Raw genomic sequence first — 17,776 nt, forward strand, 5'->3', positions numbered from 1 at the left:
TGACATTTTTTTTATCCTATGTTAGTAAAACAGAGTTTCAGTATAAGTTATTGAAGACATGTGAAGACAAAGAAGTCTTCACAGCATGAATAAAGTAGATCATAATCCAAATTTCCTTTTAAGTATATTTTTTTGCTACAATTTAATATAGCTTATAATATAGTTATAAGTAATTTTCCTAGATGTCTTCTGAATCCCATCTGTGCAATGAATTTTTGGTTTGTAATTCATTCTGAACTGTAGTGCTGGAAGTGCAGTTTTGAGTGTGTTCGTATAGAATTTTAAGTGGTTACCTTAAGTAGGCACATCAGGACTATTCATGCAGCTCATGTGCTGAACTAATTAGATTTCTGAGCATTTACAGTCAATTCTCATACTGCTCACAAACTTCTGCATTGGTGTTCCTGTATAGATTTACACCAGTTTAAGTTAGTTCTGTTTTAAGATCACTTTGTTAAAGTATTTTAAAGCAATAATTTCACCAAAAGGAGTTCCTGAGGTAAAGTTTACTTTGGGTTTTGCCAACTGAAAACATTTACAAATGCTGAAGGAGTTCCCTGCAAAGGCTGTGATAGTGTGACACCGGCTGCCATCTGCTGCTCAGAACACGAAATTCAGTCTGCTCCGGAAAATTTTGGAGGGAAATGAACTGGCTTTTGCTTTTGTTTGAACTTTTTATAGTTGAGAGTAAAATACAAAGGCAGCTTTTACTTGTGGAGTTAAATGCAGGCTGCACACTTCTGAATTTGCTTATTCCCAAGTAAGACAGAACTGGGTTGATGTTCCAAAATACTTCATGTCACAGCATTCCTGAATTACATGAGGTACAGCTAAATCCAAATTGGCCAGACAGTGATTCCCCAGGATGTCTTATAGATCTGGCTGATGGAAAATAATTTAAAATTCAGTGTATATTTTCTTTCTGAGGAATAAATCGATTTTGAATTTAAAAATAGCAAAATCTCTTTAATTATGGACTCCTCAACCCAAACCCAAAATGGCCATCACAAGAAACAGTAGATCAAATTAGTGTCGTATCTATGTGGAAAAGTTAACAGATCAGGTAAATTCTTTGTGACTTAGAGTTGAGAACTTTGTTAAAAGAAGGCACTGCACAGAAGCTCAACATTATGAATATGGTTGGACTTGATGATCTTAAGGGTCTCTTCCAACCTTGATGATTCTATGATTCCATGAAGAATTTGGTTGTCAAAAGACTGCTGGTTGACCAAGAGTTGCTGAAGACCAAGGGAAGGGAAATTAATGGTGACAGAACCATTGTCAAGCTTCAGAGCCTTTGTGTAATAAACTGAATTAAAAGGAACACTTGTTCCTGTGGTTTTTTTCTGGTTTGTTGAGGATTAGAATTTCCTCAGTAACATCATGTACAGGCAGTTCTGAAAAACATAATTAAATTGTTGATACTTAGTCACTCTCTGATTACTACTTGCTTTTAGTTAAAGTGAAGTGTCATGTAGGATGATTAATTGTAGCTGTGCTGACCTGTTTGTGCTGAGCTGGGGGCAGGTCTGTGCATCTCTAAGATGTGGCTTTTTAGCTAATGAACAAAGCTGGAGATACAGACTATGTTAGCTCATGAAAAAGGCTGAAAACACCATGTACTGAGTTCCTCAGGAAATAATAAAAGGTGAATTTTGACAAAAATCGACAGTATAGGGATATATAGACACATGCATGTAAGGGTGTATTGATACTGCTCTGGATTTGTTGTACTGCCATTCAAGAAATGCTTCTTAAATATTGTATTGTGCCAAATACTCCTCTTAGATAAATTTTTAAAATGCTTACAGCTTCATCTTGAACTGTAAAAATGCATGATTCTTTATTGGTTTACTGAAATATTTTTGTCAGAAGTTTGTCAAAATGTGACTCTGAACTTGGGATGAAGGTGTGTGACATCTCAGGTAAATGTCTGTAAAGCATTGCCTGTCTGGAAGGTCAGGGATGAAATTCAGTGCAGAATTGTCAAAACCCAAAATGTGTGAATGTGGTTCTTGTGAGTTTATACATCACTCTGAGTTTAATTATTACATTTTTAAATTAAATCTTATTTATTACATTTTTCCTGATCTGTTCCCTGAGAGATAAGTACACTGTCCAGTTGTGGCAAAATAGAGTGTTTGTAACAGCTGAAGAACAATGGTTGTGCTGATTCCAACATTTAATGCTTTATCTGTAACTGTGTTTTGTAAAACATGAAATAAACTACAAGTTGAGACTTTTTTAGCTCTAGTGTGTATGACTCAAATTTGTTTTGAATCACTTACCATTTCTGCTCTGTGTGTTGGAATAATACAGTCAGAAACTTTACTGTTGATGATCTGATTTCCTTTTTGTTGTTTTATTGAATCCTTTGAGTTGTGGGATGATGCATTTAGGATTCTGCCTGTGTTTTGTGCTGCTGAGCACAGAAGACAGAGCTTTGTGTATGAGACAGGAAAAAATAAAGCCTCGAATTACCTCCCTGTATTGCTAATAGTAACAAATTTCACTGCTGTTTTTGTTCCACCTTCTCAATTAGGGAGAGAAAGTAGTAATGTTGTTGCTTCTTAACAGTCATACTTGTGAAAATAAAATTAAATTGTCGTAAATCTATTTCATTGCAGCATCCCCTTCACTATCCAGCGACTCTGTGAGTTGCTGACAGATCCTAGGAGGAATTACACAGGAACAGACAAATTTCTAAGAGGTGTGGAAAAGGTATGTACTTTTCTGAGAGAACACAGCTCCACAGTGCCAGCCCCCACTGAATAACTTCCCAATTGCTCCCCGAGGTCCCGTGGTTTCACTGGGGCTCAGAGTACAGCCAGTGGCTGCTCTTAAGTGTACGAGGTTTTGTACCTTTCAGCATTGAAAAGCACTTCTAAAATAACTTTAGACATAAAAATAAATCTCAGGGCTGCAACTGTTGTGTTTCCTAATCACTGTGCAGTACTCCTGCTGTAGTTTGTGGAGGGTGTGTTGCCACTTTTTATACTGAGTCCTAGTTAGAAAGAATCAGCTGAAATAATTTGAATTTTTTGATCAGGCATTTCCTTCCCCGTTTGAGTTCAGAGTAGACCCAGAGGTGAAGGAGAAGGGAGGCCCCTTCCCCACAGTGTCTTTTGTTCCAGTATTTAAATCCCATGGTGTAGAGGACTATGCCTTCAGGAAAACACAGATGTCATGTATTTTATAACCTATGTCAGAATGTGGGATTGTTCAAAAGTCAGTAACAGACTTTCAGGATGTGCTTCCACATAGGATTTTTTAGTACTTCTGAATCCTTTGTTTTCCAGAGATCCTTCAGTTAAAAATTACAAACACCTGGGCCTGAGGCTTGATGTGCTGGTCTTGTTAGGACAGTAACCCACTTCAAAAAATACTGAATTTTAGTGTAATTATGGCCTGACCTGGTAAGAGGGAGCAGAGATACTTTAACAGATATGACCAGAATCTTGTAACTCTTTAAGTTTTGGGATGTTGTCAAGAGCTGAAGCTTCTGTTTCTGAACTCTTGATGTGTTTATTGTTTGTGTGTTACAGAATGTCATGGTTGTCAGCTGTGTATATCCATCTTCAGAGTGAGTATAATCTCCTTTTCCATGAAACTTCAAGCTTGTGTTAGTAACAGGGAGAATGTGTGTGTGTGTGTGTGTGTGTGATGTATTTCTCTTGTTGGCAGCAGTTGTATCTCAAAGACAGAAATACAGAGCTCAGATGTGGTTATCAATAGCTGAGTCAGCAGCAGGGATGGTGTCTGCAAATGCAGTAATTTGGAAATGGATGAGTGGAGAACCCCTTGGGGACTGACAGTGGGGGCTGTTTAAGTTTGGGAGGTGGGGAATTTTGTGCAAACAAGCTTAAAGTAATTTATTCCTAACATTTTTGTTGTTGTTTTGTTCCTTAGGAAAAATAATTCCAGTAGTTTAAATCGGATGAATGGTGTTATGTTCCCAGGAAATTCACCAGGGTACTCTGACAGGTGAGTTTGGTTCCAGGAGATAACTTTTTCTGGATCAAAGCAAGGGAGTTCTGAAAACAGGTGGTTCAAATCCCTTATTACCTGTTCTGATCCCAAATAGGTAGCCTTAAAAATGATATGTTACATGGAATAGTGGAGAAATGGGGTAGAGGAGGCATGAACATGCACACTGTGTACTCTGTATTTTGATCTCTTCGTAACCTCGTTGTTGAGAATTTTTTTTGTTATGCAAATTCTTTATCACTGTACGCAAGGAACGTTTTATTCAATGTAAACCAGCAAAGCACCCCATCTATTTGTTTTGGTTTTTTGAATCTTTTAAACAAGGGTATAACTGCTTTCTGCCAAGTAGGAACAGATTACTTTATTGAAGGCTGGGTTAACTTTTCATTTTTATTTTTAAAGATCTAATGTAAATGGCCCTGGAACCCCCAGACCAGTAAATCGAACGAAGGTTTCGTTGTCGACTCCAATGACAACAAACGGTTTGCCAGACAGCACAGAACACAAAGAGCCAAGCTTGCAGCAAACAGAAGAGAAGAAACACAGGTTGGTCAGGAGGAATGTGTTTTGAGTTTTTATTTTTTCTCAGGTTTTTTAACTTACATTTTAAAAATAGTTTAAAAGAGACTGGCCATCCAAGGGATGCATAATGGAGTCTTAAATCAGAAGTGATGGCTTTGGGGTTTTGTTACAAGTGAGTTCTATTGTTATCTCTTATAGAGGGTTTAAATTGAAGTAGCTGCTACTATTTTTTAAAGTCTGACAAGATAGAGAATGTTTTTCTTCAGTAAAAGCTACAGCTGCTTTTCTTGCTTACAGTGAATCACCAGCAGCTGAACCAGAAGGTGCTCAGAGCAGCCCAGTAAAAAATAAGCACTCTGAGGATGATCCCGCAGAAGCAGAAGGGCACGAGGTAAAAAGACTTAAATTTGACAAGGAGGGGGAAGCCAGAGATACATCAAACCAAACTGCCTCCAGTGAAGTCTCTTCAGGCATGGGGGAAGAGACAGAAGCATCCTCCACATCTCAGGATAAAGAAAAAGATGCTACTTGTCCCAGACAGCACTGTACAGAGGAAGAGGAGGAAGGTACTTCAGATTTAGTGTCTTTGTGCATTTTCCAAGGAATTGGGATTTTCTTAGCTGGAGACTGGTACTGTGGGATTGCTGAGTGCCTCCAGTTGTGCACGAGGATGAGCTGTTTATACTTCAGTTTTGCATAATTGAGAATTCCTGTTATTTCTGTTTCCTTTTTCCTACAACTCAATTTAAAACTTACAAAATGGTACAAATGGCAGTAAATTAAATCAGGGTGGCAATGGTGTACCAGATATTCAAGAATCCCTCCTTTAGGGAATCATCAGGGGTTCTCATCCCTTCCCCAGGAGTGGGGTGTGTCATACCTGTGTTTGACTGTCTTGAATAATAATATAAATTAATGAAATACAGGTAAAAAGTTATGTTCTTTCACTGAGGAGACAGAGCAACAATCTCTCCACATCCTGTTAGAAAAATTGCCTCACTCTAAGCACCTAAATTAAAAAAGAACTGTAATTAAGAGACCAATTTAGGTTTTTACATATTCTCCAAATTTTTCTTTTTTTTTTTTTTTTTTTATGGTGGCTCATACATTTGTAAAATTTCCCTTTAGATCATAATGGCTGTAGACTTGAAACAGTCATGTTTTCATCATTTCCAGAAGACTGTTTCTGAAGGCAAAGGAAGGAAGCAAGAAAAATCCCTTGTTAGATGTCTTTACCCACTGAAGCTTAATTAAGTGATGCTTCCTGTTAAATAAAGTAACTGGCTTTTGTTTTATGGTATATCAGCATAGTTTGGATGTCCTGACGAAGGTGGCTCATGTTTTACATCTCCTAATGAAATCTGGGTTTGTCTGTTTTTCCTGCCCTTGGCTGTGTTGTGGAAGTGTTGCTCAGCACAGCTGGGAATGGAGAGTAGCAGGATTAAGGTATGTTTAAAAATGCTTCAATAATACTGTACTTTCCCTGTTTCTAGAGTCCTTCATGTCTCCCAGAAATGTTGGTCCAGACAGAAAAGATCAAGACAAAGACACTGAATCCTCGGGTGTGACCGAAGAGAGCTCCGAGGAGAACAGTCGGATGGAGGAGTCCGACCAGTCGAGGGCAGAGAAGGATTTACACTCGGATGACAGTGAAATTAGTGGGTCTGCCAGTAATGGAGCTGACTGCAGTGAAACAGAAGAGCTGGGGTCCTATGCTAGTGAAACTCCAGAAAATTCCTCAGAGAGCCCGATGGAAAACAGTGATGAAGCCACAGAAGCTGCAGATGAACCTATGGAGCAAGACTAATTTAAATAAACTTAGATGCAGTATTTTCCATAAGGCTCCGGTTTTACACTGTATAAATAATTTTATGTAATAAAGTGGACCTTTAGTTTTACAAAAAGAAGCAGGTTGTAAAATAAACTTCTCCATGGATTGAACCTTGAAAGAGTTGTACATGATAAGAACTGTGAATACCAGCTCCTTCAGGTCCTGCTTACCGCTGAACTTTCGTTTGGTCAAATCAGTGGTTTGTGTATAGTTTTTTTTATTTAGAATAAAAGTTTTTAAACTGGAAGGTAATTATAATTTTGACAACTTTTTTGGAGATCACCACACCTAGTTGTATGTAAGCAAGAAAGCTTTTTGTCTTGTCTTTTTCTGACAGCTCTAGCAGTTAACTTCATATTTTGGTTACAGTTTCAACATTTGACATATGAAATAATGGGGTTTCAGGCTGGTTTCCAGATTTTTATTTGAGTACACACTCTGGAACCTTCTGTTGTGTGTTTAAAATGTGTTACATTTCACACACACATCTGTATGCACGCATGCACACCTGTGTGTACCCTCGCTGTTCTAAGGGGGAAAGGGTATATTTTTCTGTTTCTATAAAAGATAAATACAGCAAATACTTTTTCTATAGGGAAAGACTGAGTTCACCTCTCAAGGCACTTTGTTTTGCCTCTGGAAAAAAACGAAACAAATGAAATCTGGCCCATATGAAACCCTGGAAATACTAACATTGTTGAAAACACCAGAGTAAACACATTCCAAGAGAACTGTTCCAATGACAACATTTTTGTACACTTCTGAGGTGCCTGAGTGAAAGGAGTTCGTTTATTTATGAGAAAATGTGCTTTATGTTGAGAACGTCGTAATTAAAACATTAGCTTAAACTTTTGTAGAAGAAATGTTTGAAAATAAGAAAATATCTGGGAAGAAATGAGCAGGTACTTGCCTTTTTTGAGCTTCTTGGAGCTTTGTGAATATTGTAGAGGAGTCTCAGAATTGCTCTAAGGTTTGCAGATGGCATCGGTCTGATCACAGCACTGGAAGGGAAGGAGGGATATGTGACCCTGGTCATGTACCTGAGCTACGAGGTTTAGGGGTGCATAGAAATCACCATGATTTGTATAACATTTTGGAAGTGAACTAAATATTTTTGAACATGCTACTTTGACAGCCAGTGTTACGTTTTTTTCAAACCAGCTCAAAGCACAAACTACTGCTTTAAACTCAATATTTTCCAGTTCCCATATTTAAAGACATGCAAGCTGCAACCTCCCAGTCACAATTACTGGCTGCCAAATTTATACCTGTTTCTTCAACTGTACCTTTTTGATATTTAGAATTTTTAAATTTCTGTAAAGTAGATTTTTTGTAGATTGTAATGAGTGCTCACTGCCATTGTGAAACGGTATATAATTGTATAATTTCTGTGTGTAAACTGAATGCTTGGGCTTTCAATACAGTATTCATATAAAGCAATAAATATTAATGTTATGAAATATCTGAGTACATTTTTATCACAATTGTCCCTCTTTGGTTTTAAGTTCACGTACCTGAAGTACAAAAATGACCTCTAAAATGCATGCTGATAGATTCTTGTACTACATGGTCTGCTTTGTATCGTTTGGGGGAAATTTAGGTTTTGATTAACACCAGAATTAATTTGGCTCAGTTGGAATATTTATAAAGTTATTTCTTGCTGATGTTACCTATCAAGTTGTGAGCAGACAGGATTCAGGGAGATGCTTGCAAAAAAAAAAAAATCGTATTGATCGAGATCCCCTTAAAGAAGGAAAATTGTACTTTGACTCATTTCCATTGTGCTGAAGGGTTGGATGTGTGTTATCAAACTAAAGGACTGAACCAAAATGATGAGATTAGGAAAGTTTAAGAATATAGTGACATCTTACAGTTCTTTTTTTTTTTTTTTTTTTAAATATTTTGCCAATGAGAAAATTTTAAGATTTCTAAGTTCAGAGATTTCTGAAATTTTCTTTTAGATTGTTTATTTGTGACGATATTGTCAATAAACTTGTTCTTTAAGCACCTGTGACCTTTCCAGATGTTTGTTTTAGCAGCGTTAGTGCCACTCCTGCAGAGACCTGCAGAACTTTGAGGTATGGATCTGCAGCTTCTTTTGATGGCTAATGAAAATGGAAATCGTGCTTTAACCTCACAGTAAGGACCTTAATCCTAACTGTGCACCTACATTAAATGAGATCTGCTTTACATTCCCACACACCCCACAGTGTGTTGCTTCAAACTGCAAGAGAATGGGTTTAGACTGGATATGGGGAAGAAATTCCTGAGTAGTGGTGGTGAGGCCCTGGAATGGATTTCCCAGAGAAGCTGGGGCTGCCCCAGCCCTGGAAGTGTCCAAGGTTGGAGCAGCCTGGGATAATGGAAGGTGTCCTTCCATGGGCAGGGACAAGGGGGTGGAACCTGGATGGGCTTTAAGGTCCCTTCCAGCCCAAACATTCTGTGGTCCCATGATTCTGTGTTCCTGCACAGAGCCAAATTCAGTGTCTTACTTGTCTTCCATAAGGAAACGTGTGGTTGAACCCCAGAAAACCAGGCAGCAGGTGCTTTAGAGCATTCATGGGTGTATTTCCTATTAAAAACTGTTGTGTGGGACCAGAATATAAATAGAAAGTGAAATGGAGTTTAGTTTTCAGAGTACAAGCTTGAAGTCAGCCCTTAATTCTGCTCTTGATATTAAAAAAAATGAAAATTAAAAATTACTTCCTTGTAGTATCCAAGATGCTCAGTCAGCCTTGATTTTTAAATCTCAGGAAATGCTTGGATGATTGCACTAGGGAGAGCTTTCTACTACAGCATGGATTTGGGATTTCTTTTGTAAATCCTCTTGGATCTACTGCTGGCTTCAACAAAGTGAATTTCATTTTAAATACAAGAATAGTTCCGTGGGTTTCCAAGGCAGAGGCACCTCTGCAGCACTGACTGTTGTTTTTAAACATGTCAGCAGGAAATGCTCCTGGCCGGAAGAGTAGGTTGGAATTGCATTTCAGTTTATACCTGGCCTGGGGGATGCAGGAAACGGATGAAAAATATTTCTGCTGCTGCTTCAACCTGTGAGAAGTTTTTTGTGTGTGGTGGTTTTCAGTCGAGCAGTTCTCTGAGAAGCTGCATCATGACAGTCCTGGGTCTGGAACAAAAGAAACAAACTTCAATTTTTAGCTTCTCTGTTAATTGTATGTGAGGGAGGGAAAAAAAACCCCAAAACCAGAGCCAAGGCCTGATGGAACCTTAGTTATATGAGCTTTCTGTTGCAATAGTTAAGTGGCAACACAGTGATTTATTAAAAAAAAATAGATTTTTCCTAGAATGGATGCCTTCTATTGACTGCAACTGTACAGAACACCCTTCTGCAATCCTCTGGCATTCTGATCAGCTCTAGGAAGAGATTAAAGGTTGTTTGTGTCTCTGTGTGTCTGAGGTCAGCGTGTTTCAGTGAGACAATCATGGATGAGGTGTGAATTGCCGGCAGCATCCCAGTTATAGCCCTCTATTGCCAACTGGAGACCCGTGTTTGTCATGTAAACTTTTGTTAGGCAGCTCTTCATCCTCTTTGCTTCAAGGACATTCATGCCAGCAAATTCCTTCTGGATATCATGTGCTCTTAGTGTCTGCATGCTTTAACTGACAGTTTTGGCTCTGGAATGGGCACAGAGGCTGTGCCACCACCTGTGCTCCCTCTACCTGTGTGTGGTGGGTTGCTCTGCTCCTGGGCCCCTCCCCAGGCTGGCAGTGGTGACAAGTTTATGGAATATCTTGTCTGTATTTCTGTGTCCGTGAGCAGGTCCTGAGACACAAGACACCTTATTCCCAGGATTCCTACAGCCTGCCCAAAAGCATTAATGCCAGCAACTCGTCTGCTGCAGACTGGAGGTTTTGGGTTAGGAAGAGGAGAATGAGAGGGGCTCTCATCAGCGCATATAAATATCTCCAAGGTGGATGTCAAAGGATAGTGCCAGACTGTGTTCAGTAGTGCCCAGGGACAAGATGAGGAGCAATGGCCATAAAATAAGGCTCAAGAAGTTCCACCTCAGCATGAGGAAGAACTTGTTTATGCTGAGAGTGGCAAAGCACTGGAACAGCTGCATGGTGCCTCTCTCCCTGGAGACATTCCAAACCCACCTGGGGGTTCATGTGTCATCTGCTCCAGGTGACCCTGCCTTGGCAGGGGGATTGGGTGATCTCCAGAGGTCCCTTCCCACCCTGAACCATTGTTCTGTGAGACAGTCCTGTGTTCCCAGGTGACTGTGGATGTGCTGCTCCCTGCAGACACAACCAGCAGTGGGGGTTTGGACCATCCTGTTCAGCGGCACCGACAGATGCACTGGGATAACAGGAATGGAGACAGTGAGCCCAGCACAGCGTGGTCCTGGTGTTGATGTCACACAGCTCACACACGTCAATACACCAGTGGAAGGACATGGATTCCTTGGATGGGGGAGCAGGGCAAGGAACTTGTGTGCCAGCTCGTTCCCATGATGAGAAACCTGAGATGCGGAGCTGCCTCCGGACACGGGGCAGAGCACGAGGGGGAACTCGAGAGCCGGAGCTGCGGGTCTGGAATGGAAACCCCGGTGACTGACGTGACCCGGCTGCTCGGCAGGTCGATGTTTCGGTGTGCCAAGGGGAGGAGAGGTCGGGGACAGCTGACAGTGACAACCAAGTGCCGGCAGAGGCCGCCTCGGCAACGTGGAATGTGATGAGGCATCAAAGGAGCTGGCACAGCACCCCTGTCACAGGCCCCTGCTCTGAGGGCCCAGAAAATAAACCCACAGATCAGATAGTCTTCCACATTAAAGAAATCAGGGATACCTTTATAACCTTCAAACTTGCCCCTTTGAGTTTCCCACCTCTGCAAACTTTCCTCTTAAACTTACACCCTTGTTCCAGTGAAAGCTGAGCCGTTTCTGTATTAATTCCGTGGGTCCAGGAGATGGAGCTTTAGAGCAGACAAACCTCACACTGCAGGAAAACGGGAGCTGAGATGCTACAGGAACATCAGCCTGAGAGATGGGAGCTGCAAAAGTTTTTGCTTCTTCCCTCTCCAAAGTTGGAAAGCACCATAACTTTGTTATCGTATCTGCAGGGAACAACGGGCTGGAGGTGAAATATCTGTTCCCTTGAGAGGGACTGATCCTATCTGGAATTCCACGGCAAGGGTGCTGCTGGCATAGCTTGTCAGGAAATCAGGGGAAGGGAGCAGTGCTCCACACCTGCATCACTTCCCAGCCTGTAATCCCCATGATCATTCTCTCTGCAGTCCCACAAATCTCACAAACCACTGTAGCAAGTCCAAGGTTGTGAAAGAGATCTCAGTGAAATCTGTGTGAATAACAGGAAGCTTTTTGGCTCTGTGTACTGCATGATCTGTTCTCTTTGCCCATCGTGCTTAGGAAAAGAAGTCATGGATTAAAATGACAAGAGGGAAATTGTCCAGGTCTTTGGGGAGCTGGAGGGATAAGTGATGTGCTGGAATAGCTCACTCAGTTTTCTCAAAGCACTTCTCCCTCGCTTCATCCCTGTGATGGAGCCCAGCCCTATGGTTCAGGGTGGACTACATGACTTCTAGGTTACAGAACAGAGATGATAGCTCTCAGCTGTGTAGGTGTTTAAGATTATTCCACTCTCCAATGTACTTACCTTTCAGGATTGTTTATTTTCCCTTGATGTTCCTCAGAAACCCTCTCTGTTCCATCCCACTTTTCCAAGATATACTTAACTGTCCTAGTTCTCCTAACATACACCTATTTTTGAGTGCCAAGCCTTTCCCTCTGGGGCCACTTCTCTCAAGTGTTTCACATTTTACCTTTGCTCACAATGACTCCCAGTGACTTCAGTTGCTCTTTCCTGAACTCCTGGGCCTGTGTGGCATTTTATTACCAACTTGTAAAGATGCTGAGGAGACGCTGGTTCTCCATCAACTAAATGACTACTTATGTGGGAGACAGAGAGACTCCTGCCTTCCACTGGCGTCACTTATCTCCCTGGGAATCCTACCACGGAGTGACAGTCCCTGTCACAGGGGCCTCTCTCCAGGCAGTTACCACATCCAGGATCTTGCCTTCGGATGTTCTGTTGCTGGGACATCCCTGGTCAGTGTCTGCTGCACTCCATGGTTTATTGGGGAAATCATCCATGTAAATTCCTCAACAATCCTGTGAGCAGGAGATTGACACATCTTTTCCCTGACCAGGTGACTGCTCTGATCATTGGGCTGGTGGGTGATGCCCAAACTTGCTTTTTTGTTTGTTTGTTTGTTTTCCTGAACACACACACAACTTTGTCTCTTCTCTTGTACAAGGGATAAATTAAAAAAATGTGGAAAATAAAAACCCCGTGGTTATTATGAGGCTCTTCTTCCCCTGTAATAGAACAAAATGAACAAAATTGACTTTAAACAACAATTGATGATTTAGAACAAAATTGAATTTAAACAACAAAAGAATCATCTTGTTTTCCTGGTGCTGTAGGACTATCAGAGTAGATCTGTGCCTCTCTGAGTCTTACAAGACTCTTTCTACTTCTGTTCTTTTGATTATTTATTCCTTTCTGCATTCTCTTTGACTTTCAGCTCAGTGGAAGAGCCGTGTGCCCTTCACCAAAGGCCTCCTCTTCAGATCTCCCTCTGACTGCAGGTCCTGCCTGCCTTGTTTGAGTCTGGGCATTCAAAGGGGCCCGTGTGTGGCAGAGACTGGAATTAAGTGCAGAACTCAGTGATCTGGTAGTGCTGCTGCTGAAATAACTCGTGGAAAACACACATCTTGGCTCTGTGATTGTAAAGGGGGTTGTTCTCTAAGCACAGGGGTTTGGCTTTACCAGGGCATTATTGCAGAGGCCTCTGGGGTCCCAGAACCAGCCAGGCTTCCTCAGGTGGGCTCAATGCCCTCCACAGGCACATGGAGCTGTCTGTGTGTGAGTATGGAGAGGTGTGACCTTTTGAAGCTGAGTTAATCCTAACAACCAGCTTCTAACCATAAATATTTTTTCCCCAATCTTTTAAAATGTTTACAGTGGGAACTTCACCTTTATACAGCGTTAAATTCTTACAGCATTTTTACATAATAACATGAACTTCCAATTTAGGAATTTTATGGAAAACATTAACCTAATCTTTGCATTTTCCTAAGAAATCTCCATAAGAGGGACTGTATATTGATGTATCTCTCTTGTGGTGCAATAAACCTCAGGTGTTTATAAAATAGGCTTGTGAGTTTTCTGCAGTAAGGCAAGTGAAACTAGAAAGCCAAAAGCAATTTCTCAGCGAAAAATTGAGGACTTTGAAATCAACGCTTCACGAGTGGGTAAGAGGGATCTGCACTAGTCCCAGCTGATGTGTTTCAGCAAGGAGGATTTCTGACAGCAGTACTGACTCCCCAATCTAGAGTAGAGGAGTGGGATAAAAAGAGGCTGTGGCAGAGGTTGAGTCTCTTGTAGGTGTGAGGAGATGCTGGTTTTGCTGTTTCTCTGCAGGTAAGGATGGTAATGGCTTCTCTTTGGCTCTCCTAATAGAATCTGAGTTTAATTAAAGGAAATCTGTTTTGAGCAGAAGGAAAGTGATGTTGTGACATCTGATACATTAATAAAACAGCTGGGTTACTGATCTAGCAAATTAAAGGTGTGAGGTTTGGAAGGTGATAGGGCTCTTTTAAAATTTGCCTTATAATTTTAGGACCTAGAGTCAGCTGCCTTCTGACAAAGGGGGGATTTTTAGCCCAGGCCTCCTTATGCCCTGTGGGAACTGGAAGGGCTGTGAGTTGTGTAATGATGAGTGTGTGTGATGAGTGAACCCTCCTCCAAAGGAGAAGGAGGTAGGAAGTCCAGCTTTGAAATTACTTCAGCTGAATTTGGGCTAAGTAATTCTGGAGTGATGAGAACCCCTGGCCAGAGACTGCTCTGCCTTCCTGCCTTGTTTTCAAATGGATAAGAAGAGAAGTTGCTGTTGTGCTTTGGCTGTTTGGACTTAAGGCACTGTCTTCTTTTAGGCAGCTGCAGTAGCTTTTACAGGGTGCAACAACTTCAGGGATCAACATGGCTTTGATCAGCTTTTGTCAATGAGCAAAGCAACCAATAACACTTCACCTTCCAACAGAAATATCTCTTTTTTATGAGACACTGGCAATCAGTTTTGTAGTGGTTTCTCAGGGCTGACACAGGACTGTTGTGTTGCCATTGGCTTGCATAGAAAGAAAAGCATTAGGTGACCTCTGGGAGGGGTGAAGCACACACACAAATGTATGAACTGTGTGACTAACACAGAGCATTAAAAATTTGATATTATTCAGGTGAGTTAAAAGTTAAAAGCAGATGGACAGGTGAGACCTACCCCAGGCTGTTTGATCACAGAATATTTTGAGCTGGAAGGGAGCCACAGGGATCACTGAGTCCAACTCTTAGCCCTGCACAGGGCCATTTCCAAGTGTCTGAGAGGATGACACAGCTGTGCTCTCCAAAACAGCAGTGTAAGGAGTGTCTGAGCTCTCTGGAACAGCTGCATAGCGAGGAGAATCAAGCCCCCCAGCCATCAGGTGTGATGGTGCAGGTTACCTGTAAGCACAAGGACTTCTCTTGCTCTGTGTGCTTTTGTGGCCAGGGCAAGTCATGTATTGGTTGTTAGTTTCTCTGTGGTGTCTGTCAGAGCTGGCTTTGATCTCTTTTTAATGTTATTTTTCTCTCTGATTCTGGTCAGTTCCCAACCTGCAGGAATAAATGACCAGGTTTGCACTTTCCAACTGAGCTGTAGAAAAAGCTCATCTGGGACAGAAGCAGATTCAGCCTGTGTGTGCACCCGAAGACAAACTGGGTCTGATCTATGAACCATGAAAAGGTCTTAGATGGGAGTGCTGAATTCTTTTGCATGGGGTTAATTAAAAGTCAACCAGCCTCCCATGGATAAAACTGTTTCTGCAAGCACCTCCTTCTCAGGGATACATCCCTGTTGCAGCTGTACCATGTCCTGCAGTTGGTGGCAGCCTGGGAGCTGTGGTTCTGGCTCTGCTGTGCTGGGTGTGCTCTCAGGCTGAGAGTGGAGCTGAGCTGTGGGATCTGACAGTGCAGGGCCTTGGCCCATGGAGGGGGATATTTGCACTTGTGCATGTCCAACCTTTCTCTGGAAAGCTGCAGTTCAGTTCCAGATGCTACCCTGCTGCACTTCTGAACAATCTCTGCCTGGGACTTGCACTGGGACAGATCTGTCACTAAACTTATCTCCTTCCATCAGGCTCCCTGGTGTGGGGTGTGCTTTGTGTGTGAGCCTGTGGGAGAGGGGCTTCTCTGTGGTCTCTCTGCTTTCCCACCCATCCCTGGAATTATTTAGCACAGGCTAAACTGAACAGGGCATGAGAGCCAGCACTGGACAGATGTTGGGAGCAGTTGGTAGCAGACCAGCCCTTGGAGTGATCTATGGACAAACTCTGAGAGGTCAAACATAAGATCTTTGATCAGGCAAACTCACTTGAAGACAGACTTGACAGGAATGCAGAATTAAGCTTGACAACAAAAGCAGCTTTTAAAACTTTCTCTTCCTAGCAAGCTTCTTTAACAGAGAGCTCCAAGTCTTGCCATGTTTCAAGATACGTGATTTCTTCCATAAGTCATACAGAGCAAATATATTACACAACTGTGTTTGAAAGAGAGGAGTAATTTTATATTGGAGTCTACTGCTTTCAAAGTATTTATATGATGGGGAATTGTCAGCCTGTGGCTGCACAGCCTCCCTTTGACTGGCTGGTTGTTACAAGCACCATCCCAGTGCCAGTGGTTGCACCCTGGACAGGCTTGTGCACATCTGGTGCTTTTTAAGCTTGTGGGAAGACTGGACAGCTCTTTTTTTGTTGTTGTTGCTGTTTCTAATCAGCATTGTTTAAACCAAGCAAATATTTGTAGAAGTGTAACAAGAAAATTATAATGCAGGAGAGGGGGAAGACAAAGGAAAGGAGAAACTGGAGATGGGGTAGAAAAAGCACAGGGAGATGAAACAGTTTTGTGGCAGAGGAATTAAGAGGAATCCAGACCTCTTAATTCTGAGCACAGAAGGCTTTGCTTCCCGGAACCCAGAGCATGAAATACTGTTTAACATTCCCCTGTCCTTAGCCATCAACTGGCTGTTCAAAGGACCTGAATGTGTCTGTGTGGTGTTTGCTAATCTAAATCTACTGCAAATGGATGGAGGAGCTGGTTAACTTCTTGTGTGAAAGGTTATTCTGCAGCTGAAATTGCTTTAGGTGGCTCAGCTGTATTTTGTCAATAAAATGTGCCATCAATGGAGGAATTGGCAGTAAAGTCGCTTCTGTGAGCTTGTAAATGGGAAGCACGTTTGAAGGGCAGCAATAGAGTATTTAGCAGATGTAGTCAGCAATTGTATCACTGCAAAGTCTGTTTTTGGGGATTTAGAATTTCAATGTCTTTAATTGCAAAGGGCTGATATGATTCATAGCCTGGATGTGATTCTTTCTCCTCTCTTTTGGCGGCTGCAAAGTGAACTGTGTGATGCACACGAGTTCAGTGCAGGGAGGAAAACGGTGCATTCCTAATATATCTATGTATGTGTTGGGAATACACCCTGTAACATCTCTGTAAAGTGCAGTGAATGTGTGTGTGGGGTGGTCCTGGTACATAATATCAAGTATTTTTCATTTCAGTAGTTGAGATGGAAGAAAGGATCTTGCCAAGCAGTGAACTTCTCATAAACTTCAGCAAGTTTAAGTGTTGATTTCTGTCCCCAACAAGAACACATGGATGAGGCTGTTTCTTGGTGTAGCTCTTCCTCCTGAAAAGACAACAAGGATCTTGATAGTAATGCTTGTGTCTTGTGCTTTTTAAGAAAAGATTTACTAGAGTGAGAAAGGGTGGTCTTGACAGTAAGACTCTGGGAATCAGGTGTCATTGTTAATTCTGATACAGACTTTCTACATTAGTTCTGGGGTGAACTAATTTATCTTTTTATTTGCCCTCTTCCTGCTTGTTCTGTTTATTTAGGCTGGATTGACTGGGACCTACAGGCCTTTGCTGCAGAATGTGGCCAGCTCAGTAAGGCCTGAGCTTCGTTAGGGTCTTCAGGTATTGTTGCAGAACAACTGAGCTTGAACAGCATTTCAACAGGCCTTGTATGCAAAGGACTTTTCCCAAAAGTTATGAGAGAGCATCATGTTTTGATGTGCACAGAGGGACACAGCAGGTTTTGGTCACTGAAAGCTTCCAGCTGATCTGATCAGCTCTGTCAGGTTGCTGTTGCAATCCATGGGTGCAGCAAGGGTACCTTGCCCTTATTTGAAGATTGGCCTTTAAAATCATACTCTATAACTAATTCTTTACCAGTGTTTATGAAATTATATCATTAGTTGATAGAAATATGAAATCTACTGGGCCACGTGAAAATCTTTAATGAATCAGTGCAGTACTCTGTGTGTGTGTGTGATACAAAGGAATTCAGGGTCACTCTTG

General features: G+C 41.7%; 1 protein-coding gene across 1 annotated transcript in view; it reads left to right on the forward strand.

Moving 5' to 3' along the window:
- PPP4R2 (protein phosphatase 4 regulatory subunit 2) overlaps positions 1-8,349 on the forward strand; it is a 28,498-nt gene extending 20,149 nt beyond the window's left edge. Inside the window, exons 4-9 of the mRNA XM_027640336.1 lie at positions 2,628-2,721; positions 3,546-3,583; positions 3,910-3,984; positions 4,390-4,533; positions 4,807-5,075; positions 6,003-8,349. Coding sequence (XP_027496137.1) covers positions 2,628-2,721; positions 3,546-3,583; positions 3,910-3,984; positions 4,390-4,533; positions 4,807-5,075; positions 6,003-6,316 — 934 coding nt within the window. The 3' untranslated portion in view covers positions 6,317-8,349. The remainder of the gene's footprint in view (positions 1-2,627; positions 2,722-3,545; positions 3,584-3,909; positions 3,985-4,389; positions 4,534-4,806; positions 5,076-6,002) is intronic.
- The last annotated feature ends 9,427 nt before the right edge of the window (positions 8,350-17,776 follow it).

This window comes from Corapipo altera, unplaced genomic scaffold (genome assembly GCF_003945725.1).
Source record: "Corapipo altera isolate COAL_440 unplaced genomic scaffold, ASM394572v1 55, whole genome shotgun sequence".
NCBI classification, from domain to species: domain Eukaryota; kingdom Metazoa; phylum Chordata; class Aves; order Passeriformes; family Pipridae; genus Corapipo; species Corapipo altera.